Source organism: Centroberyx gerrardi, chromosome 4 (assembly GCF_048128805.1).
Source record: "Centroberyx gerrardi isolate f3 chromosome 4, fCenGer3.hap1.cur.20231027, whole genome shotgun sequence".
Lineage (NCBI taxonomy): Eukaryota > Metazoa > Chordata > Actinopteri > Beryciformes > Berycidae > Centroberyx > Centroberyx gerrardi.
This window is the reverse complement of record NC_136000.1, coordinates 11,773,162-11,799,721: the sequence shown is the minus strand read 5'-3', so window position 1 is coordinate 11,799,721 and position 26,560 is coordinate 11,773,162. Positions and strand designations below refer to the sequence as shown.

General features: G+C 43.2%; 1 protein-coding gene across 1 annotated transcript; it reads right to left on the bottom strand.

Annotated features, from left to right (window-relative positions):
* Nucleotides 1-336: 336 nt before the first annotated feature.
* Nucleotides 337-26,232, bottom strand: LOC139910307 (A-type voltage-gated potassium channel KCND2-like). The gene is made up of 6 exons (XM_071897571.2): nucleotides 25,121-26,232; nucleotides 3,832-3,994; nucleotides 3,256-3,354; nucleotides 2,174-2,272; nucleotides 902-1,122; nucleotides 337-514 (listed from the first exon to the last, which is right to left on the bottom strand). Exons 1-6 carry the CDS (start codon nucleotides 26,230-26,232, stop codon nucleotides 337-339), a joined length of 1,872 nt encoding a protein of 623 aa, XP_071753672.1.
* Between the last annotated feature and the right edge of the window lie 328 nt (nucleotides 26,233-26,560).

The following is a 26,560-nucleotide window of genomic DNA, read 5'->3' as shown; positions in this document are numbered from 1 at the left end:
CATAAGACAACACATACAACTACATTAGATTTTCAAAAATAAAGTTTTTCTCAGCATTTTTTTGGGCAACAACGATAACCGAGTGATCCCAACATTTCCTCGCTCTACTGTGCTTAATGGAGCAAGATCCGAGGGTCCATTTTGTTCCAAGGCAGCCGTCCACATCATTCTAATACCATGCAGAGTTTGACATCAGATGAGAGCACTACTTCAAACCCTGACCTCTGCTAATCTTATAATCCCTCTAGATTATGGCAGGTTGATGCTCAGTGGTCCCCCTCCTCAGCATCTGGTGCTTCTTGAAACCCCAGTTAGCCGAGCAGATAGGCATGACATCTACAAGGCAGATACTCGGACAATGTTGCTCTGAGAGTATGTGGTGGAGCTGGTGGAGCCGTCCCCGCCTGATGAGGTCACCACCGGGGCAGACAGGCTGACCATGGAGGGAGTGATGTAAGGTTCGTCACATTTCAGGGGCACGGTCTCATCGAGTTTGGCGTTCAGGCTGGCCCGGCTGTAAAAGAAAGCACAGGAGGAGACAGGGTGAGAGGGCCGAGTCACCGACCTTGTGAATGTTTTACACAATGCATAAACACTTTATACACTCTGACGCAGACTGCATAACAGTCTGTATAAAGATATATCCACGTTCTTTGTACAGCCGAGTGTATAAAGGTTTTGCTCATGGTGTTGTCATTAAGGTAAATCTTCAGAGTGTATAAAGCTCATATAAGGGGATTGTCTGTATGAAACTGAGGGTCCAGGATGAATATGTCTTGGATACATTATGATACATTTGACTCTGTTTGATATATAGTCCATGAATGTTTTTGTTAGAGAGTGAGAGAGAGAGAGAGAGAGAGAGAGAGAGAGAGAGAGAGAGAGAGAGAGAGAAGACTACCTGTTTGCCACTGGTCTCTCTCTTATCTGTATGGTGCTGAGCTCCTGGTTGTTGGTGCTGGGAAGGCTGAAGCTGCTCTTCTTCCTGTGGCGCCGGGAGCAGCATGACGACAGGCCGTGCGGAGACGAGGACAGCGAGGAGGCATGGGAGCCCGACTTGTTCATCATGGAAATCTCCATGCAGTTGGCCTGAAACGTTTGCTCATCCACAAACTCATGATTCTGCGGAGGGAGAAGGTTGAAATTTGGAGGCAACATTGCTCATGAATCACACGATTACGTCAATGACTGGCTCCGCTAAATAATGAGTAAAGATGTTTCACGGTAAAGACTAAACAGTCTGAACAGAATCCACAGCAAAATAGTTTAATAATTGGAAAATGAATCATCACAGGAATAGAAATATATTGGCCCAGATGTCCACATTAAGTGCCATCTGTGAAAACATTCACAACTGTTATCCCTGTGGCAAATGGGCAAGCCTTGAAGGTCAGGCTCCAAGTGTGTCTCAGATACAGCCAGCAGGTGGCAGAGTGACACCAGACAGCATGCGACTCCATGCCCTGAATCATGCATCCTCTTTTCATACCCTTCCTCCGACTCTCCTGTTCTGCACTCTGTCATCTATAATGCACACCATAAGAGGCCTGATGTAAACATGTGCGTCGGCATCAGGATGACATGCAGCCTATATGGGGCTTTTCCCTGATGACCTGCAAGCCTTTTACTAGGGGAGGACCATCTATGAGGAGGAACACTGATTTACTGCCTGTCCATGTCTCTGTACAGAGTTTAGAGCTGCATGTGTAACACTCATGTCACAGTGAAACATTATAGAAGCTCTTACATCTCTAAATTATAGATGGTGTAAAATGAAGCATGCTGGTTTGCTTTGAGGGCATAATGTTACTGGCTGGCGGAGGGAATGTTATCTTCGGCATGTTACTGGTGATGGAACTCAACATTTCCCCGCCCCATTTACAGCTATTTTTAACTCACACTGCATATGTAATAGATTCTACAGTTTGTGTTTGATTAAAAAAAACAAAAACCTTACCTTGTTTCTATTTTAAACAAGCTGTAAAAGGCTGATGCTATTGATAATACAATTCAGACAGCACAAGTGATCTGTCACTTTACATTAAATCTTTACACTGTGTAAATACTGTAGCCAAGATACAGTTACAAACAATGAAGGATGCCAAAGTGATACTGTGTTTACAGCTGACACAACTTATAAGAGTCAAAGTTTTTAAAAAAAGAGGCATTTTACCGTGGTCTTCTCCAGGCAGTGCAGCAGGTGGTGATGTTGGCTCTCAAAAGGAGGGTTGGCGGCCTTCCCCACCAGGACCTGTCCTGCCTCCTTGGAGGCCTTGGAACACACAAAGTGATATAGGGGGGATGAGCAGCTGAAGACTCTAGATAAAACGGGTGGCTTAGGCAACAGCTAGCTCAATGATGTAGTGGAGAGTACACAAAGCATAGAGGGTTGAAAATGCAGATCTGTAGCACGGCAGCCAATCTACTGAGAACCTGGCGGGATAGGGACGTTTTAGAGACGCATAAAGACAGTGATTGGTTACAGAGCGTTTCACTGATAAAATTGGTTTTATCTTTCGTTGATTTGGCGAGAAGGATCAGGAAAGTCAAATTAGAAATGAACTCATTTCAATGCAACAGCAGTGGCACACCCAGACACAGATCGAGACACAGATTGGACCAAACACAACACAAACCCTGGACAACAACACACTACACACAGTGATGAAGCTCTGCACGGCTCTTGGATGGAAGGTACTGAATGTTGTGTTAGTCTGCACTAAAGCCATCGACCGGATGCTCTAGAAATAACACACGGAACACACAACAGATCAAAAACAGAGTTTAGAGGAGATGTAGGCTGAGCAGACAGCCTCCATAGGCGACCTGCTGTCCAGTAAGCCTCTGGTTCCCTCCTTCCCCTCCAAACCCTGTTGGACAGACATGCAGAGCTTTGTCATGAGTCAGTGTGACTGTAATGGCTGTGTTACACCAGTAAGGGGGGGGAGAGAGTCGTGTGCCCGCCTGGCCCTCCTGCTGTGTGGACAGAGAGAGAGAGAGAGAGAGAGAGAGAGAGAGAGAGAGAGAGAGAGAGAGAGAGAGAGAGCGTTGAGGAAGCATGTCAGTGCTGCAGCTGAGAGGCGTGATGTTAGAGAGGACGATCACACGGAAGCACTAGGATGACAGCAGCCCCTGTGTTACAGCATGAGAAGCCCCCTGTGTGTGGTGGCATGGCCCCCGAGCAGAGCGGCATGCAAGTGTCAGTAAGGCCCCGGTCGGTCGGTCGGCCCCCGACCCGCTGCTCGGCCCCGTTACCTCCTCCAGCGAGTCGATCAGGAGCCCATTTTGTTTGTAGCGCATATAGGCGTTAGTGCCTCGAATCTTCACAGCACGGATTCTAGCAAGCCGCGTTTTCTGTTTGAACAAACAGACCTCTGTTTTAGCCTCTGACGGTCCTGACTGTTACGCTAATTGGCTCTGTCTCCCTTTGGCAGCAGCAGTATTTAGCAGAGAGAGGCTATGCTTAAATGTACGATTAGGATTTTCTGCCATAGTAAACACTTTAGGAAGAAATGTACATATCGCTATTGAAAAGCTGCTGACACTACTATATACTGTAGATCATTTGCTCAGTCATTGTCATTTCCTGACTCTCATTTTGTCCCACTGAAATATACTCAAGCAAGCATAGCCCGCCCAACACATATACTTATACACAGAGACACAATAAATATTAGATTAATATTCTGGAAGATAAGCATTTGCCCTGTCATTCTGTTATGCGAGGATAAGACAGGGACAGAGGAAAAGGCAGAGAGAGGCAAAAGGAAGAGAGAGAGAAAGAGAGACATAAACATAGACAGAGAGGCTGAAAGATGGGGGAGTCAGTACCCTCTGGGCTCGTCGTTTCTCTGCCCGCTGGCTCTGGTGGTAGATACGGCTGAAGTTTGACACAATAACAGGGACAGGCAAGGCGATGACCAGCACCCCACTAAGAGAGCATATGGACCCAAACACCTTCCCCACGATGGTTTTGGGCACCATGTCACCGTACCTGAAACACAGACACCAGACAGCAGTAAGCACACTGGGTAGAATAATTTTTCCACACAGAAGGTCAGTTCAGGAAAAGAAATAATGTAATTCCTTTTAAAGAATACAGCATGGAGGTTTTGTTTCAATCGCTTTGTTATTTTCATTTATAGCACTTGTCTGGTTCGTTGCTTTAAATAGTCCTAAAATACTTTTGATGACCTTGTATTATCTCATAGCTTCAAATAAGAAGTCACACATCTGAAGTGGGTGAAGAATAAATAGAACTTTTGTGAAGTCTCTGCTTCCTGCCCTACTTTCTGCGTGCCGTCGTGATGTTCCTCTTTTAAAACCTTGTATCATATATAATTACGCACCTGCTGGCACTGGCTAATGCTTTCACGCCGTGACCAAACACACTACATATCCCCTGTGACCTCTGTTAGCCAAACAGCTCGTGAAAGATACAAGGAGTTGTGTCACATTCAGTGAGAGCAAAGTAAAGACAACAGTGTGCTTCCAAACCCCGGAGAGAGCATTTTAAAGGTCTGGGGCCTCGACAGCATACGCTTTTGTGTTTTGTTTTCCACTCCATGTCTTCAAAGCTCAATCAAAATCAACTTTGAATATTGAATGTAGATGCACATGGAGCAACCACATTAAAACAATTAATTGATGTTAGAGAGAGAGAGAGAAAAGCAGCTCTTGTCAGATCTTTTTTTCTTGCACAACACTGGTCCAATGGTGCGTCTAAGCACTTAATTTTTCAACATCAGACAAATGTTGAACAGACAGCATTTAGCATGAACAGATGAAACACTGTGCATATGTCAGATGGAACAGAATCATCCCATTAAAGAGATGAATGCACCTGTCTTCCGTCAGCCAGTCAGAGCTGTCTATCCTCAATGCAAATCTAAAATGAATCTGTCTTCATGATCTCACCTTCTCTTGCCAACCAAGTTGTGGCTGCATCAGTAGCGGCGGTCCGCTCCAATGCCACTTCCAGGTAATGCAACCAAGACCAATAAACAAAACATTTAGCAGCGTACACAGTGCCCTTCCCTTTCCACATGGAGAGGCAATCATAATTCAACATCATCAAATAATGAGGGAGCAAACCCCATTTTCTCCAAGGCAATTAATAGCGCCAGGCACAAACCTGAAAATTGCTATAATTACTTGAGCATCACCTGCATGTTCATGAATAGCCCTCTGCTGACATGTGCCACAGGCAGCAGTGTGGTTGAAATAAGAGTGCAAACAAATGATTCAGAGGATGTGTGTTAACAAAATGTTTTCCCCAGCTTTCTAAACATCCCACAGTGTGCCATGGAGGACCAGCAATCCTGTGGATCGCAGGTGGGTGAGATGAATGATTGAGACTCTAATGCGCTAATGACCTGAGAAGACCATTACCTCCCGAGAGTAAGATGAATGCAGGTAGGAAAGGACATCAGCATTGCTCAGTGGCTGTGACAGTCGCGCGTCTCTCAAGTGAGGCAAGGTAATGTGAATGTATCGCTACACGGGAGGTTGGCTATTTCATAAATGAAGTTGTCTAATGCCCACGGCCGTCTGCTTGAGTCATTAGCCTCAGGTTTCCATCACGTTGGGCCCAACAGTCAGGGCTTTTACAGAGCTTGGGCAGAAAGATGTAAAAGTGGACATTTTAATATCACGCTTGATGGCTCTTCATGTACAACAGTTTGCTTTCAAGTTGAGTAATCTCACGCAGATGTCATTAGTTTTACAGTTCATTACAGGTCAAGTCATTTTCCTGTGTAATCACCAACCAAGCTTGACAGCAGGCGTCAATTATACATTCTGGATGTACTCTTGAGAGCCTATTAAGACATCCACAAAAACACATGCACAGTGACATTCCCTCACATAAAAGTGAGCGCTCACATGCATTTTATTCCTATGGGACGACTGACGAGAGGCTGCTAAATGTGAAACCAAGTCCGAACATTACGTGGAGTACAATTTATTACTTCTCTTTCAGCAAGCATCCCCACTGAAACCAAACACAGCAGTGGGTAGGGGAAAAAGGAAGAAGCAAGCGCATTCTCAAGAAAGGCACTAACAGTGATGGATTGTTCATAAGGGAGAAGCTGAGATACGCAACACTCTGCCTCCTGGATGATGGCGGAGGTCAGAATTAACAGCAGCGAGAGATTAAAGTAATGTTCTCGCTTTGTTCTTGTTGTCTCCGACTACCTGGCATCCACGTTTGCTAGCCTGAGCTGACATGGGTAAGACATGAAGATGGATGGCCAGATCCTTATCCACCCAGCAGAGGAGCAAGAGGAGTGTCGGAATGACTGAGTATCAATTCCCCAGTTCCACCCACCTGAAACCATACTGTGCGCACACTTGCATTGGGAAAAAAACAGCGCATTCTGTAGAATTGTCCTGTAGCGAGACAGCAGCATTGCAGATGAAACCCGGCACAGTGAGAGAGCGAAACCAGGGGATCGCTTCAGACAGTGCAGGAGAAATGTCAGAGACTAAAGGGAATATTTGAATTCCAGAATTGGGGAATGAATGTCCCCGGCCGGCATAGATAATAGAGCAATCAAACATTCATGAGTCCCTGTATCAACCTGCGTGGCTGAGCTTGTGAGGCTGACCTTAAAAGCGGAGTGCCGTTCCGTCAGGGGCAGCTCTGACAGATTTCTATACATGACCTCAGCACCTCACAGCGAGGTCTTCCACCCAAACACCCGGAAACACGCACAGGCACGCACACACACACACAGGGACGCGTGTGTGCACATACATGCATCCATGCGCTCACACACCCTACACACACACATGCACACTCAGACACACACAAAACTACACACATGCACACACACGCAGGCACACAACTACACACACACACCACACTGTCCACAAATGAAAAGGCCTTTAATTCGACATCTAGTTACACCAATCCCCCATCCTAAAAAAGCAATCTTGTTCCTTGATTGTCTTCCAGAACCCTGTGTCTGAAATCTGACTGCCATCTGGTTAGTGGGGGGAAAAAAAAACAAGATATCTGGATGACTTTACAGACACGTCATTTGTTTATTTCTTTTCTTGGAGAAAGTGCACGTCATCAAACAGCAAAACCTACTGCGCTAAAAGAAGATCAACTTGTAAAAACCAGAAGTTCTTTGGTTGTTTAACCTGCCGCATCTGCCGCACGCAAGCATATGACAGATACACCAAGCTGTCAGATTACACCAAGGTGTTTTGTGTTTTGGCGTGAGAAAGGCAACACGCTCTCTCAAAGAGCCCCTCCTAATTGAGCACAGGCTGAAGTTTCTGATGTAATCACCCTTCAAGGAGGTCTCTAAAGTAAGTCCCCCTCTCCTTCTGTCCCACCAATTGATATGCCAGTTGAGATCATTCCCAACAGCTTAGCAGCACTGACAATTAGAATCCAAGAAGGATTGTGGGAGATCTCTCAGCTGAGAGGGCTTTGTCAACAGTGTTAAAATCCAATCATCCACTGGCGCCTCTGTCACAGTACTTTTAGTTTCCACTTAGATTGGCTGGGTTTTACAGTAAAACTAACTTCCCTTTGCTTGAGTTGACTCCTCCAAAAGTCATTGTGGTAATGTGTATTAATAAGTACAATGGGAATGAATTAGGCTCAATTGACCCGACGATATTTAATTCCACTGATGTGAGCGATCAAGGTCAAGGTATTCAAATGAAGAAAAATCCTCTGATGAAAAAAAATTAAGCTTTAGCCGCTATACTGTACCATCCTATTAAATCTGTCATGATAAAGATATTAAATCTCTATTTCATCATCCCACACTCTGATCTACTCTTCTTTGATGTCTCAATCAAGAGCAATTGAATGAATCTAATTTGATTAATAAATTGTGTTAAGCATTTTGATTTATCAACAGATTAATATCAAGATGAATTAACCCAACTATCCTATCCCGTACACTATCTATCCTCATTGTTTCACGCCAATAATTACTGAGGTTATTTCAATCTGATTCTCTGATCTCAAAATTAACTTCATCCTGCCTTGTTTTTCCATGAGATTGGTTTTACTTGCTCTCAGCATCGGTCTCTTATCTGCAACCAGGGAAATCTTTCTGAGAAACATTTATTGGCATCTACTGTACGTGTTGAGTCGCAGTGAACTCACTGTGAGATGCCATTTGAGATGCTAAAGCAGAGACATCCATTTTAAAAAGCACATAATATTGAGGGGAAAAAGGTCAACCACTTAAAACTGTATTTTTTTTATCATTTCAAAATATGAGTTTGGTAGACATTGAATGCTTTCTGCATAGAGTGACCTGACTGTCAGCACGTTTTTTGATAAAACTGTGAATGCATGATTTTCTGTTTGACCTTCACCAGCCTTCCCATTGCGCACTGAGCTCCCTATCAGTGCTTCCTGAGGTAATTCACTCTCTCAGTTTCACAGTTCAATGGCTGCTACAGCACAGACAAGCCCTCCGAACCTGTGAGACCAAAACCTGTCAATTACCCTGAAGCTCAGATACTGTCACCGACGCTACCAATCAAAAGGTGATAATGACAGACAAAGGCATTAAAACCATGCAGGAACAATGGCAAGGTCAGCAATGACTAATGAATACCTTTAACCTAAGTGGGTGACATCTCCCATTTTGAGATGTATAGTCCTTATAAGCTGCTAAAGAGCACCAAAGAGCCTCAGAGTGGACACAACAATCTCATCTATAAGGGCTTGACATAAAAGTGATAAAGCCTTACAACGACCAACCAAGAAAGACTATCTTTTACAAATCGTGACAAGGAGCAAATGGAGCAATGTTCCATGATTATGGGGTTCTCTATACTTCTCCACAAAAGGCTGAAAGAGCACAATATTCATCTTTGCTGACAGTTAAATAATAGATGTACCGAAAAATGTAATTTTCCTCCTGAACTCCATTCTGGTAGTACAACAATGAATTCAGAATCTCAAGAAAATGGATTATACTGTCTTCATGTCATAGTCTTTGAGGCATATTGACATGAATGACAAAAAATATCAATTTTCTGAGTGTATTTGTGAAGACCACAAGATTTATGGACTACTTCAAGCGAGGTCTTGAGGGCAGGTATGTAACATTAAGAGCGCTCATAAAAAATGTAGTTTATTTTATGAAAACGTGGAATGAAAGGCAATATGATCTTTCTTTTCTATCCCAACGGGATAGCCTTCGTTTTGGTGTATTGATCTTACCACTGTGTAAGAATAGCAAAGATAAATGCATGAAATAGAATTGTTCACAGATACACACATAAATGGGGCTAAATGAAAAAAGGGAAAACTCATACTAATAAACCATGTATTTATATCACTGGTGAACCAAATCTAAACATCTGTTTTGTATTTTTGTTGGCCTGTTATTATATTAAGCATATTGTGTTTTTGCTTTTATTTGCCTCTCTCCGCTCAACAGAATGTAAAATAGTGAGAATAAATTCTTCGCAATGCAGTTATGAAGAGAGACTGGCAGCATCAGTGGTGTGTAATGCTCCTCAAGCACCCGGGTGACCTGTGTACATTTGTGCCACTGTGTCAAAATCCACAGATATATACCACAAGCTTTCAGAACCAGCAGGACCATAACTGAACATGATCTTCAACATTTCCCCAAACACCACGTATCATTCCTGGTGTTCTGCACCGCATCCCTGGCTCCAATCCGGGAGCAGAACATCCAGAACGCCGTCTCTCCTGGGTTCGGACACTAGAGACTGATGGGATTAAGAGTGTGTGGGCCGATAGGACTGTGCTCTGATCCTATCCCTCAGATATAAATCATTATAGAGGGGGGAATCCCACAGGCGCTGGGATTAACACGCTAGATTTTCACTGCAGGTGATGAGGGAGAGAAGGAGAGGCTGGCAGAACTACACAACATAATGGGGAGATGGGAGAGGAGAGATTGGAGGGAGCCAGAGGACCACGCTGCCTGGTGTAATTTGTGTGGTAGAAAACAGACCGGTCTAGTATGAGTAACTGTGAACAATAGCTGCAGGGAAAAACAGCTTTGAGATGGGTCAACATCCCTGTGTGTGTGGGTAAAAACCTGAGGACCACATATTGCTAACTGGATGCTGAAATGCAATAAAGTGTTACGTATAGTCAGTGTAAGGCCGATATTTTCACGCTTTTCACAAACCAGCTGAGAACAGTCTTGGCAGATTTGTGAAAGGTGATGGTCGGGGCTAAAGGTTACCGCACAAAGTTCAAGGAAACAGACACTGCATGCATGGCTGCATGCCAGAGGTTACTGATGCGTTGTAAATGAAGACTTTATGGTGCAGAAGTGTCAATTCAGCTTTGATCCTGTAGCAGAAGATTCACCCTGGAGTCTCAGAAACTACAGAGACCCAATAAAGGCCAATAAAATTCCCCTCTTTTAGCCATGCAGACACAGATAAACCATATAGAATAATCCCCCACATATAGCACTGGCAAAGGCACCTCAGCTCTCTCCCGCTCACATATCAAACATGTATTCCCTCAGCTCTTCAAATCCCAGCTTAACCCTCGCCCCGCGAAACCAGGCGGCTAGTTATCACTGCGGCTTTGACATTAGCATGCACGCCCTCTCTCATTTGGGAGATCTTCTTAAGAGTCAGGGATGATAAAAAGCTTTCCTCTCTACCGCTCTTCCGTTCCCCGACTTTGACTCACCCTTCCTCTGCCTGGACCTGCCTGCCTCTAACTATGAGTTGGAGATGAAACGCTTCATTCTCTCTCTTTTCCCCCTCCTATTCTATTACCATGCAGTGCCAGCACAGACCTGCTTGACATTTTTCTTTTCTTCTGCTCTTCTCCAATCTCTCAGTCTACACCTGCTGACACTTGAGAAACAATTGCTGCGCTATGCAAAAAAGCACACCCTATTTCAATGCTATCATAAGCCAAGTCACCTCCACTTCGGCTCCTCATCCTCATCGCTGTGAATGATTCCTCATGGCAGTTTCCTCTAATTACTGGATGAATGGATGTTCTGTATTAATAGACGTTTTATGAGGGTTAAGCATCCACACGGACCCATAAAATAGCATACTATCATGCAAATGTGAGAATAATAATTTGTGTGTGTGTGTGTATGCGTGTGTGTGTGTGTGTGCTTAGACAACCTCTCTTAAAAAATACAAAGTGCTCTGTTCAGTCAGTCAGAGGGGAGTCTGGGTGATGCAAGTCTTTGATCACTCCAGGTTCAATTAAACAGGTAAACTGACTCCACTATTGCTCACAATGTATTTCTTTCTTCCATGTTTAGATTGCTGCCCGTCCTTACATTACTTTGGAAAGTCAGGGGCTAAAAATATATTCGAACGACGTCAGTATAATACTTTGATAATGCAATTACACTGCTTTGTGGCTGAATGGGGAGGGCAGGGGAACATGAAAGAGGGGCTAGAAGCGAGAAGGGGCGCCAGAGCTATGGATTATGAGAGAACGTGATAATAAAATGAAATCATCAGACACTCAAGCGATTATGCTAATGAACTAATTTCGTATTCATCATAGGTTAATCGCCATGCAGGCGAGAGAGTGCTGGCATTTTCTTGAACACAGAGGGCTTTGATCGAGCAGGCAGCGAGTCACGTCACCTCTGTCGTGAGCAGGCCTGGGTTGGGGTTAAAGGTGGAAAAGTCAGAAATTCACTGAATACGACCAGTCATGGAGAAATAAGAGCAGTAGTATTAGCAGTAGCAGTGTTAATAGTATTAGTTATAGTGGTGGGACTTTATTGGATTCCACAGTGGGAAGTGCCTTTATCTCTGAAATACCACCAGTGATACAAGACATGGTAAAAGCACAATCAGGATGCTGCTCACATAGACAGAACAGACTAGATCGGTAACTTACTGAAACATATGGTGCATCAGGATCAGTGCGTATGCTGCTGGGAAGTCACAAGTATTGACCAGATGAGATTGTACAGTGACCCCTGTGACCTTTGGCGTGTGGCAAGGTGATGGAGGAGAAGCAGAACGTGAAAGGTCTTGGAGGATTAGAGCCTCAGTGGTGGAAAGGGGAACTGGTCCAGGAGCCTCATCACACTGACAGCAGATTAGTGCTCCACGGCGCCAGAGCAGACGGTGAGAGATTAACTTTGATGTGTGATTCCACACAGAGCAGCCACTGGATATCAGCTCCCTCCACCAAATGGCTGCAGCCCCTTACCTCTGAGTTTGCGCTGCATACATACATGAGCTATCATTAAAAATCTGCACCATTTTTTATAATGAGATGACAGTGTCACCAAATTTTGGCCTCAATGAATCCATGTGCTATTGGTTACATGCTCAACATAGAAATATGTTTCTAGAATTTGGAGGAATGGAGCAAGTCTCAGGCCCAAAGATGTTAGGGGAAAAGGAAAAGATTTTCCGTTTGTAAAAGCCGGAAAAACACTTTAGATTCTATCTCAGTTCTCACTTGAAACTGTCAATTTCAGCTCCTTCCACCAAATGGCTGCAGCCGCTTGCCTCCAAGTTTGCTCCTCATACATACAAAGGTTACTCACACAACACAAGGTAGTGCCTCACATGGATACATCCATACAGAACTCAGTATAAAAATGGCCTTTGATTGTTTGTCATACTGATGAAACAGGCATGATAAATACCTCAGGGAGACATACATCAAAACCAAAATTCCAGGCATTTACAAAAAAAAAAAAAAAAAAAAAAGCTGAAACAGCTGCAAGTTCTGAAGAACACTTGAAAATCTCACACTGAAACTGAGGGGAATAGAGGAGGTCGGGATGAGACAGAAAGAGAAGTGAAGCGTAAAAACGTACTGAGCGCTCTCTTGGAGAGCATGGACAGCAGCCAGACAGGCGACAGCAGCGCGCCCAGATAACAGCGAGTACCAGGAACCAGTGAGAACCTGTGGGGAAGTGTTGGGAAGTAGGCCCAACGGGCCGGCAGAGCTGCAGCTCCTCTAACAGCTGTCGACTGGCCCCTGGGGCAGAGCAGAGAGGAGCAGCACAGCATGCGAGCTCTACAACCACATCCACCATCCCCCCACCTGCACAGCACTACTTCATGTGCATGGGGACATCATTACTTTTTTCATTTCATTCCATGGGACCTCTCTTGTCAAATCAAACACTTTAAAAAAAAATGACACGAAAAATAATAACTCACAGCCATGGGCAAAACAACAACACATCTGAAAGGTCATTTGCCAATGAAAATTGGTCTTGCATAGACACAATCTATCAGTCGTCAATTGTTTTATTGCCATGTCTGATTTCACAGTAGGGGTGGGTGAAGTCTGAATTAAAGTGACCCTGGGCCAGTGAGAAGAAGAATGTGTACTAGATGATACAACTCCCATTATTTATAACTCCAGCATCTCTGTCATTGCAAAGGACAGAACTCCTGATGAATAATGATGTTAACACTCCTAATCTAAGAAGACAAGCGGATTAAAGGCACAGCTCAGGTTGTACTGTAGACGGCACATTCAGATGTACCGTTAACAATCGTGACTGAATGAAGGTTATTCATTTTAATCACACTACAGCACGCGCTCCCTCCCACTATCCCAGGGGGTTGCTATTTTTAAGCACTTTTTCATTTCTTCTCCTTTTTTTGGTCCTGGCTGATGGCAAGGCAATTGCTTTGTGGGACGTCTGCCCTTGAAGAATCAGACAACAGAAGGAGATATTTATACATAGATGTGGAGTGTGAGCGGGCTGTATCAAAATTCAATGCCTTCTTTGACTGTTTAGTGTTAAGGAATCAAATCAACCTTTTTCTTGCTTTCTAGCTTTCACTCTTCTTTTTTAATGTTTCCCCTTGAAATCAGGGGTTTTGTACCTGTGTTCTAAGATTACTGAGCGAGCTGTCTGCCTTGGGGGAGATAGAGAAGATGTTCTCCCATCTCCCGTTCCGTCTCTCTCCCATTCAATCGCCTGCTTTCTAATTGGACTTCTCCATCTGTTGAGGTCCGCAGACTGACTTCTGGGGATGCTACGGCTAAAACGTCCTATCAAACACATCAATACATAGGGGACAGTCTTCTTGGAGCTTTGCCAGACTAGGCATTGGTACAGTAGGAGAATGTGTGTGTGTGTGTGATGTATAATCAAAGTCCAGCAGCATGCAGCTTGGAGAGTACAAATGGTGGAATGAGATAAGTAGATAGATATGCTGATCTCTGATCTGAAGCTGGCAGAGGCGGCTGTTTGGGACATTAATCTATCTGCCACACAACAGATCTGTCACTGGTGATTGGCCTTCCTTTGTTTTTTAATGAGAATTATTTTACAACAGGACAATGTCATAATATTGTTTGAATCTCATTAGTATTGCCTGTATGTCACATGCACAACTAGGAAACAAGTTTCTCCACTTTGAAAGAATTTAACTTAAATTCTCAGTTAACTTCTCACTTGAAGTTAATGATAGGGGAAATTATGTTCCTCATGCTTGTCACTCTTTACATACCATTGACTGGGAGTTGAATATTCAGGAGCAGCGGGATGTTTGACAGTGTATTTGTGGTGATGATTACGGCCCATTAACTTTGATGGATGCCATTTCGTCGAAAGGACGGCGGGGGTTGGAATGACGGAATTGTCACTTGTTTTGCGTCACCAATTTATGTACACAGAACAGAGGTGGAGAGCCCAAATAAGAGATTTCTATCAAAGTCCATGCAAAATTGATTTCTGGATTTCTCCTCCCCTTGGTCGCATGAGACCATTTCACCTTTGGAGGTAATTGAATGTCACATTAGAGAAGCTGATGCTGGATATCTCTCCCAGGATGCTCAGACACGATCCCCTGTGACCTCCAGAGGACAGCTAGAGCCAGGGAATCCAACATCACCACACATCCGACTAGCGGAGGCGTCAGGAATGTAAATGTTGATGTGGTGTGTGTGTGTGTGTGTGTGCTTCCATGTATGTTTGTGTGACTTTGTATGTGCAGCGTAAATGAGACAAAGCTGAATCTCAAATTGATTGCAGCATCCAGCTTCATTAATGCCAACTGTCTAGGTAGCTTTTTTCTCCGTTCAACTCGTCTGCTTGTCCCCGCCTGGCTGCCCACATGTGTGGCTTAGTCAAAACGAGACGCACTCCTCTGTCTGTGGCCGTTATGTAAAGATGAGGCCATGGATGCCAGAAATCTAACTCTTAAGCTCCTCCACAGGGATTATGGACAATTGGCTGAGGGGAAAAATACAAATAATAATCAACTGTTTACGGTTTTCCCGTAATACCTTGAAAAAGAAGTGAAAATCCCCACACAGAAATACAATCCTTAAGCAGTTGAGATACTCTTGCGTAGGATTCCTGTGGAGAGACACAGGCAGGAAATCCTCTAGGTGGGAGCTGAACCCTCACTTGAATAACACCTAGACAAGCATATCAATCTCCATTATGATCTATCCCATTCTCAAAAAACATTTTGAATTGTTCCCATTTTCAAGTCAACGAAATGCCAACTTGAACAGCATCAGGATGCATTGCCATAGGATTACTTTTTCAGCTATAAATACGCTTACCTGGTGTGACCTTGTTAGTTGTAACCTAACTTGCCCCCTGGAGTGAGTATTCACTACCAGCATATAGGCTTTTAAAAAAAAAAAAAACAACGTTTATTTATAATTGAAAATAGGCTATACTCTTTGAAACATATAATACAGAACAGAGACTAGATACTATTTGAATCATCATTTTTTTGGTATGTGTGTTAGATATGCAGTGTTAAACAAAACATCACTGGTGATTACTGAGACAGCCAATGCTGGTAGTTCACTGGTAAGGAACTCTATTAGGACATACAGTAATTACTGAGAACGATACCAAAGATAAATATCACTTTAACTCCTTGCATTTACATTATCATTACCACTTCCTGGGAGGCTAAGCAACATGTAACAAAAGGTCATGACCTCATTAGTACAGTATTGTTAGTGACTTGCCCTCACACACAGTGAAGTGTCCCGAGCCTGCCCTCCCTCCTGCTGTGCCATGGTGGGTGTCACAGGTGACACATGGGCAGGGGGTCACCAGCATGCCAGCCTCCTGGATGCATATGGCAAGTAAAGCTTAGTGTATTGACTGTTGTTTCAGTGAATCAAGTTATCAAATTGATAACCATTAAAAATATACAAGAGCATGCTTCAGCCACAAGATGTCTTTTAGACTATTTAAAAATGATCAAGGACAACGCAATTCAGCTTTAAAGTAAATTGCTCAGTAAAATACAATATGTAACATACAACACACACACACACATATATACATACATATACTGTACATATACAGTATGTGTATATACTGTATATACACATACATAGACATATACATACATACACATACACATACAGTATTCTGTAGCCTGCTAATAATTTGTTGAATATTTTAAAAAAAATCAATTGTATTCAATCAACTGGAGGATCAGCTGAAGGTGTCTGAAGGTGACCTAAAATAACGGCACAATATAATTGCAGCTTAATATGTCACTGACCCATTTGGGACTGCATGGAGAGAGTTAGCACAGACGAAAATATCAAGAATGCGGTGGTGATACTTATACACCTGCACATGAGGAATTAGTTTGGGGTAAAAGAGAATAATACAGCCCCAGAGCTCATGCCCTGTTTAGTTTCTGTTTGACCAAATGGCCTACATTAGACGATATATATATAGCTATTTATAGAAGCTGGGGCAGGCAGGAAACAGCTGCCATGTGTCAGGGTGACAGGCTGACATCCCTCATCTCAGCAGGACCTCCCTGCCAGGCAGACAGGGGGGAAGCTCTTTATACATAAACTGAAATGGGACATGCCCTCTTATCATTCATACTGCATACAGAAACTAATAATCTGTGGAGCCTGTGGCAAAGACTCAACAATGAAATTGGGTTAACATTGGCTAGTATGGGAAACTCAGTTCAAAGCCACACTCGCACACTTTACAGTCGTCTGTATTTCGCCTTTACAGCTAACGCTGTGGATTTGATTCAATTAGAACCAGTATTGATCAGGGGGGCTTTTATTGTAGCTTTCTGGTGCGGCACACTGGCACACGATTCCACATCTATGTCAAAAATGAAGATGGTGCATGAATAGTGAAACAGAGATTTAAGCTGACAAAAGGGTTGGATCAATATTCATGACTTTGCCATGAAGCTGCTCGCGTTTAGGTGTTATGAATGGGCTGTAAATCGAGTTTCAATTAATGTGTTACCATCAAATAAAGTTTTACTGCTCTCTCACACGCTATGCTTTTTGTTAGTCTCTGGCACATGAACACACAAATTGATTTAAATGCACTCACAGGATGCAAGACAGAGCAACTAGTCTTAATATTACACCTTAATAGTATACCTTGATACTTTGTCTTAATGAAGTAAATAGGTGAGTATCCTACGTAGCATTTAAAAGTAGGTACCTTGGAAACTGCAGATAGTGTCAAGGTTATGGATTTCTCTCATTTTGCTCTAGTGCATTTTTGCCAAGAGGCGTTAAAAACAACATAGCTTTCTGCCAGGCCTCTTATTTTGTCATTCCAATTTGATCTACGGTGATATCCAATCACTCTTCCGATGAGGCCTCTGGCACTCTGACATCAGCCAACTCAGGCAGGAGTTACATCACTATTTGAATTCTTTTTTGTTCCGTTCAAACAGTAAACTGATTATTGCTGTTAGCTATAGTCTGTGATGATCACAGATGGTGGGTTATTGGCTGTGGGGCATTTTTGATAAAGAGACAAATGTCAGAGGGAAGGATACTCACACTCTGGCATTCTAAAGGCTGGCATGGTTTCAAGATATTGTGTTTGCTATGCTGTCCCATGCGTCGGAAGAAATATTGGTGCAAAGAAAAACAGCAATACACCCTCTCAACCCCTCGTAGTGAAAGGTGGGACTATTATCACCTTGCTCACAACTGTTTGTGCCTGTATCCTTGCTGCAAAGCAGTGTGTAGAGTTAGAGTAGAGTAGGAGCAAGGGCTGATTTGGGCCTGGGAAATTCAGTATAATGAATGCCAGTTCAATGTTTACCACAGTGACAATAGCGTCTAAAAATAAAAGAACAGCTGTTTCTCCCACAACCAGATCACATTGCATGCCAAAGCCAGGGGTAGTGTAATGTTCAGCAGGCATAGCAGATATTAAACATGTTCCTGACACAACTCTCAATGAAAACAAACAGCAGCTTGTTCTTTATATGCTGATAAGAGCCACGAAAAAGTAACTTTATCAGTCTATCTATCAAATTTGTCATGTGACTAGCTATTTTTTACAGTATAATATGACAATGTGGGAATTATTATTATCTATTCATTTTTCTGTTGTTTCAACACATATTGACTTCATAATTGTTTTTCTGACCTAATATTGAAACACTGACCATGAAAATTAAGTGAGAGGTGTTGACGATTGCTCTCAAAGCGGACAATATTAGCTGCTGTTCCTGAATTCATAGAGGTATCTATTAAAGTGAAAATGTCCTATGAAATTGAGACACCACTGTAATTTAAGGACAAAAATTGACACGATGCAATGAGGAAAAACGTCATAATATTATAACTACGCTTATTGCTATGCTGAAACACAGTATGCACATTAAGTCCTTAGCTTTACATCAGTATTCAGGATATCTAGCTTTACATACAGCTTGGCAACTCCAAGATCTTGTAGATCTAGATATTCTCTTTGTAGAACACATTCCCTGTGATCCTTACATGATAACTGTTGTGCATTTGATACCGAGCACAGTGTAAAACAGAGGACTAAGCCAAAGAGAATCCACTTAGAATATTGTTGTGCACTTTCAACAAAGTGATGAGGAGGCATTATGTGTGTCTGCATACCAATGGCCATGACCAGACAAGCCATTTTCATCAGTATGTAAATGCTGAGTATGTAAATAAGCCATGCAGCACTAGAGGATGAGATTGCTGTTGGGCTTGTGTTTATCATTTTCACACTGTTTGATCCAGTGATCTGATGGCATACACTTTACATCTGATATATTTTACGACATATCAAGTTTCAAGATAGAACACCGTCAAATGATAGCCTATATTTCCTCATTTCATTCATTCACTCTAGCTGGGTCAGGGTTTCCAGGCTGTTAGATTGGATGGAAGTGGAGCCAGGCAGAGCAAATGCTTTCTAACAACAATGAAATCGAGGCAATGTGTTTTCTCACATATCTCCTTACTGCCTAATGCAGTGATGCTGCATTCATTCAGAGTAACTTTAATCTTGTTCTGGAAAATTCCATTAATCTTTGACGTTGCTTGCAATACAAAAAAGAAGAGGAAAAATGCTGAGCAGTGGAAAAAATACTGATGCCATATTTTATGTCCTCACACTACGTTACCCAAGCCCAAGTGCAGAACATGCCAGTCTATTTCCCTGTTTAATGCAGCACATTCAAAGTGAATTAATGAAAACCCCGCCATGGACGGAGCGTTATTGGTACTGCCTCCAAGATGGGTTGTCAAAGGAATCGAATCAAATGGAAGGACAGCCATTTTGTCCTTGCCATATAGATTATTTATCAATCTGACCATCCGCAGTGACGCATGCCTGCTTTTAGAGTCAGTTCACACACACAGTGGCCTCACATCAACCTACCAGCTGGCCATAATCTCTTTTTCAGTTCATGGTCCAGTGACCACAAATACATTTTCCTTTTTGACATTCTATTGTTCATGTAAAAAACAAACAACACCAACAAGAAACAGAAATATTAACAGTAAAAAATAATTTAAGGTGCAAAGACATATGTTTGATATTTCTACCTGTTTATGTTTAATACAATGTATAGCATATTTTATAGTGTACATATGTAATGTATATAAATTAAATATATTGTATATGAATGTTTTTCTATATAATGCTCATCAATCATTTAACTCTCTGCCATGACTCCCTTTTAAATCTCTGAACTGGCAGCTGGAGAGTGTAAAACTATTCAAGTGTGATGAAAACAGTGAGAATAAAAAAAATGCAGGGCCATGCGTATTTCCAATTTAGCAGTGAAAAGAGCATCTCTGTTTTTTTTCACAGGTTCTATCTTTCACAATGAGCTTAATCTTCCCTGTGAAGAAGCCTGCCTGTTCCCGCCCCTCGCTCTCACTCCTCCATTTCACAGTCATTTGCATGGGCAGAAAGGAGCTCACACAGAACACATTTCAGTGCCAGGTTCCTCTCATTAAGTTACCTGTCACTTCAGGACCATTATACCACTCTCCCATTAGCATCACCTCTCCTCCCCAATAAAGCACCTGGAGGGGCAGAGTCAGCCTGTGGGCTAAATGGCAGCCTGCACGTCTCACATCAGCCACTTCTGGCTTACACAATAATACATCACATCACTCATAATGGATTGCTGATTTTCATAATGTTGTGCATACTATACACAGAGCCAAGTGGTGTAATGTATTCTACTGAACACAAAAATTACACCCATTGCAGTACATAATCAAACACACCAAATGTTCTCACTGAGTGTCAGTTTCAAAAACGAGTGAAAATCCTCTCCTCTGCCTGCCAGGGCCATGGCAACTTATCCAAACACATGAATACTATATCATCAAGAATGCATTTGTTATCTCTCGGGAACAGATACAGTAAAAAGCCCTCAAGATCTTTCCTGTACATTTCAATTACATCAGACATGCAGCGAAGGGCTTGGACTTCAAACAGCTTTGCTCTGCGTCACATCTAACCATGACGTTAATGCTTTGGGTGTAGGCTTTGATTGCCATGGGGTTGTGGTGTCAAAACTGGCAAGCATGATAATGGTTCTACTGTTGGTGGTTTATGGGCCCTACAGTGACCCTCGTGTCTGTTAACCTTGCCTCCTCTGTCTTATAAATCCTCTCCTGATAGGTTTATAGGGCTCACTTGTCAAGCCTTTCGAGTCGTATTTGGTGGGTGGAGCTGTAGCGCAGACAAACGACATGGTGATAAATTGTGCATCTGTTGAGTGATTACATTGTACAGATGCGTTTGTGACACAAAAGGACAATGCACATGATATTAAATGTCACAGCAAATCAACAATTAGAATGGTCATTCCTCTCAACAACATTTGCAGGCACAAACTGAGCGAAGAATATCGATCACTACTGGGAGCACAGTAGATACATGTGTGAGAAGAGAATGTGTGTTTGAAGCTAAGGCCCATTATGTCTATCAAAGGTAATGTCTGTTTGTGTCCAGAGGATCGTGTGCGCCTCCATGCCCGAGTAACCCTGTCCTCCCCACTCTTCTTCCCTTGTGGGTTGCGCTTGACTTCCACCGTTTTCACAGCTGCTCTCGGCAGTGCACTCCATTACACCTTAAATCACTTAAGAGATCTGAAGCACCAAAAACCCTCTCTGCAGCTAATTCACCCTGACTGTGTGGATCATCTAGAGGAGGCAAGAGCAAGCAAACACAGCAAGATCTGGTTCTAGCCTAATAAAGTGCAACGCTATCTTTATATTGGAATCTACTGCTACCTTAAACACAAACAATGGACTGTATTAAATCAAGTCACAACATTTTTCAGCTAGACCTTCGTGCAGTTTCCAAAGATACTGCACAATACCACAGATAAAAATCTCTTATTTTACAACCAATCAGCCAATGCTTTTCTTAAAGCTGGTGAAACCTTGGCAAGAGCATTTTGACAGAAGCAGATTCTTCTTTGTTGGGCATCCGAGAGCAGCCACAGATATTAGGCTCAATAAATAAGGAGGGATAAGTGGGTCTTCTCCTGTGTTTGGTGGCACAGAGCAGTAGACACACAGAGGCGTGACATGCAGCTGCACAGCGCTATTGATTCTCCGCTGGTCTCCAGGCACCCTTCCCTCTCATTCAGGCTGCCTGCCAAGTGCCTCTGAACAGGAGCCCCTGCTCTCCCAATGTCTGCACGTCTGCTTAAGCACGATCAATGGGCCATCAGCAGGGGAGAGAACGAACGCCACTGTCTTTACTTCCACAGGGTGTGAGCCAGGGAAATTGAAAATATATGTAGTGGAAAGGCATCATGATACCATGCAGGCATAAAGCGTCACTGACTATCATAATGAAATTGAATGCTTTCAAAGGCTTCAAATGGAAGTTCCAGCCAGCGGTGCCACTGCTCTAAAGAGCTTATTTGCCGGCATTTGAAAAGACTGCCCTATTCGTATCCAACTTAAATAACTATTTACTAAACATCAATTTGTCTGCATGCTGAGCTTTGAAACAAACCGTCAGAATCCCTCATTTCCCGTAATCAGATAAGCACTTGAAGGTTACTGGAGGAGAGTACAACAACGGCTATTCTCCTCAATTCAGTGTTTTCGGCAGACAATGACAACCATAATTCAGCCCCACTGGGGTGTTTGAGATATTGTTTTAAAAAGCACACCTGGAGACACTGATGGATCAGGAGAAGGAGTTGACATTGCCTTTCGATGATGGGTATTCAGCTTCTCCACCAGTGGTCCACTATGCAGTAGTCTGCGCCACTGTAAGGCTTCAGTTCAGGTTGCAAATCTGTCAGCCAGGCTGTCATGGTTTACAATGGAGTGACAGAAACGTCCCCATTACCAAGGACATTTCAGTTTTGTTCTCGCGCGGCTGAACATCTTTTTCAAATCCATCTTAAGCAACACAAAGGGGATTCCAAGCTCAATACAGCACCATCTTTCTTGCTCCCAAAAGATAAATAATGTGCCCTCTTATACAACTCATCCTTCATTTGAGCTTTGAATATGAACAGATACCTTGGCCAATGCTGCATTATGTCTGAGGTGGCAGCTTCAGTGGCTGAATGGAGCGGATCACTGTTAATTTTTCTCTCGTGGGTCATTTTGAGGGTGAGTGATAGTTTGACTAGTATTGACTGAGACTGAGAGAAGCTTTGTACGCCATTAAGAAGACAGGAAATCCAGTAACTCAGTGACATGTCACCGCGGCATGCCAGATGAGAGCGGATGGAGAGGTTACCTTGGCAATTGTCAATATTTTGACAAGCTTCTGTCTGTTTCCAGGCTTGTAATAATAATAAGAAAAATAAAAAGTAGAAGAACAGACAGAAAAACTCAAAAACCATATTGTTCTCCCAAGAAACAAATTAGCAATACTACTACAGCATACTGAAAGCAACACAAGACTCTACTGAACGCAACTTTATAAAAACAAGTTTTCAGTAGTGTCTTACAAGAAGACATTCTTGTCACCATTAATCATTCACAATGTACTGAGTGAGTAGTTTACTGATTACACATAAGTTGTACCTATCTACCTAATTATTAATGATGATTTGTATGATGAGATAATTAGACATGAAAAGCCATTAAAATAGGGACAGATGGTTGTCCTTTTGAGCAAAATGTCGCCTACAGACCTGAAGGGTAACCAGCTGCCGCTGAGTGGCTGCATCGAATGCCGATATGAGGGCAGATAAAAGCAAATAGCATCAATATCAAACACAAGATAAGGCAAGCACACGACCAGTTTGTTTGCATTATGCATGAACATTTCTGTACCAGTTACACCAACCGTAATCCAGAGGAACAAGCACTCTTAGGCTGTAGATTTACAGGCATGAATTCTGGTGACATCTCTCTCTCTCCCTCTCTCTCCCTCTCTGTCCCTCTCTTAGTCACACACACACACACACACACACACACACACACACACACACACACACACACACACGCACACACACACACTAAAGCCAGTGGCAATTGGTTTTGTAATGTCTTATCTCTGATGCAATGACTTTTGAAATTAAAACAAAACAACATTATTTCTATGGGACCTCATTTCTGTGTGAGCAATGAAATGGGGGGGGGGGGTGGGGGGGGTAGAGTGGCTGGGTTCAACCCCTCCATGCAGCAGTGATTAAAGAAGCAACAAGGATATTTTTATACACGAATTAGGGACGGTCTGATTATTTTTTTCCCACTGTATGACTTATACTCGTGCTTCAGGAGGCCAAACGCGGCCGTTCACTATTAATTTGGAGACCGAATAGCAGGCAGTCGGCTCGTTGACACAACTTTTCAGCACCTTGGAAAGCGCATAGCCGCAGAATGCAGCGAGAATAATAATAATATTAATATAATAATAATAATACTAATAATAATAGGCGAGCAGCTGAGCGGTTGAGCGCGCTCATCAATACAAATTACTTTAAACTAATCGTCTTAACCACGATTCATTATTTTATGCTGCATCAGCACATACAGCTCACGTTGTTCATGAGCATAAAATTAGCATTCAAATGTTTACTGTACACCCTGTTGAAAGGAGAAGAGATGAGAGAGGGCGAGAAAGAGACAGAGACAGAGAGGTGGGGGAGCAGAGCAAAGGATGTATGGTGTGTGTGTGTGTGTGTGTGTGTGCGCGCGCGCGCGCGCGCGCGTGCGTGTGTGTTGGGGGGGAGCGGGGTTCAATACATTTTGTAGGCTACTTCCCCATTAACTTAATCACTGCACTAGTGCTTCAACGTGGCCTTTAAACGCGGTATGTAGGATCTCAGCCAGTTTACCAGCTTTCTCTGGTCTTTAAAGCTCTCATAATAATGTTGAGTGAAAAGACCTTTGCTCTGCCATCCGCTAATTAGCCGGAGTATTGGTGTTCATTACTGTAGCCTATCCAAGAGATCGGATGAAACCCTTGAAGACAGTGACACCGGCAGCTACAACCCACAGACAACAACCGCTTGTAAACTGTTGGCTTGTTCATGTGAGTGAGTGGCGCACAGCAGCCTTTCTAAAACAGACATTCCAGCCCTCCGTTCTGATTGGCTAAGCTCGAGGCCGTTGTAAAATTCCCAGTAAATGCACACCTGTGACTGCATAGCACCTAATTCAAATATGAATGCACTAGCCGAAAATCAGTACTTTGGCACTTATGTGTCGCTTAGCAACCACGTTATTTAACTAGTGTTCAAGAACTATATTGCTTGGCGGGAAAAAAAAAAAAACAATTATATTGTTGATTAAGAAGTGTGATTAGTGTGAATAAAAGATTTCTTGAACATCTTAGTCGTTTTATTAAAATATTGTGTAACCGACGTTTTATAAAAGCCACTTGAGGCCGTGATTTATGGTGCTTTTAGAACGGCTTAGAGGGTTTTAGGCACTTAAACAGACACCTACCCCAGTGTTGTCATGGTGACAATGGTGTACCAAAAAGCAGCGGGGATACTGGTGAACTTGCTGGCTGAGGAGCCTTTCTCTGCATAAAACATGACCGTTGCAAAGATAATGATGGCCATGGTGAGGGAGAAGAGTAGGAAGCCCAGCTCGGAGGCACAGCTCTTCAAGGTGTAACCCAGGATGCGCAGTCCTGCGGAGTGCCGGGAGAATTTGAAAATCCGAAAGACCCGGAAGACTCTCAGAGTGACGAAAGCGCCGCTCACTTGGTCATTGTCTGTCATGACCAGTCCAATGTAGTAAGGCATGATGGCGACCACGTCAATGACGCTCATCACACTTTTCATAAACTTGTACCGACTGGGAGCTGCGATTAAACGTAGGAGATACTCAACAGTGAATATCATGACGCACGCAGTGTCTAAACAAAAAAAGGCCAGTGCGTAACGGTCTCCACAGGACATCTCCTTGGACCGGTTAGGCAAAGTCCCACACGGAACCGTCTCCACCACATTGGCCATCACTGATATGGCAATGAAAAAGCCAGTGACATAGTAGAAGACCAGAGCTAAGGTGCTGGTGTGAGGGTTTTCAAAAGCCCGCCACAGGAACTCCCGGGCCGTCATGTTCAGGGGCGCCACGTCATTGTTCATGTCCATTTCGTCATCGTCTTGGAGCCTCTCTGCATTTTCGCGCCTCCGGTCTTTGTACTCCTCATAACAGCAGTCCCCAATTATTTCTGGTATTATCCCGAAAAATGCCAGCTCCTCGTCATACGCAGAAATACATTCTTGACGCGGATAATGTAGTTTCCCCGTGCGGTAAAAATTGAGAATATGTCTAAAGATGTCGGGGTCACGGTCGAAAAAGTATTCATTTGTTTCCTCGTGGAAAAAGAAGTCTCTCTCCGTGCTCCCCAGCAAAGTGTCCGGGTACCTTTCCAAAGTGTTTCGCCACGTCTGAAACTTGGTCCCACTCACGTTGAGGATGATAAGTCCGTCTCGGCCTTTCCTCTTGTCTTTTGGAGGGATGGGCATCGGGGCAGTCGCCACGGGCATCCATCCTATGGCCGCCGCACGGGCGAACGGGAGCCATGCCGCTACACCTGCTGCCATGCTGACCTATAGTGTTTAAAACGACCCTGCTCCGGATATCACAGTGCTATGGCTTAGAGATGAATTGCATCTGCAGAAGGAACAGCAGATATAGACACTGTAGGTTAGGCTTCTAAAGCACCTAATCTTAATAGGCAGTGGGTAATCTTAGTAAATTGTGGTACAACACACAAACCCATTTAGTTAAGCAGATTTTGCGCATAGCACTGTTGAATTTCACCCTCAAGCCTTTATATCCACAGTGTAAGTGTTCAGTTATGGTAGCCTACTTTGCGGCAGAATATAAATTGGATTTCGAAAACGTTATCTATCAATAACCAAGAATGCA

Excerpts from the sequence above, each read along its gene's own strand:
- LOC139910307 (XM_071897571.2), bottom strand. The coding sequence starts at position 26,232 with ATGGCAGCAGGTGTAGCGGCATGGCTCCCGTTCGCCCGTGCGGCGGCC. Across the intron at positions 1,123-2,173 it reads ACTGCCTGGAGAAGACCACG|AATCATGAGTTTGTGGATGA; the intron begins GTAAAATGCCTC and ends CTCCCTCCGCAG. Across the intron at positions 515-901 it reads GAGAGACCAGTGGCAAACAG|CCGGGCCAGCCTGAACGCCA; the intron begins GTAGTCTTCTCT and ends TTTCTTTTACAG.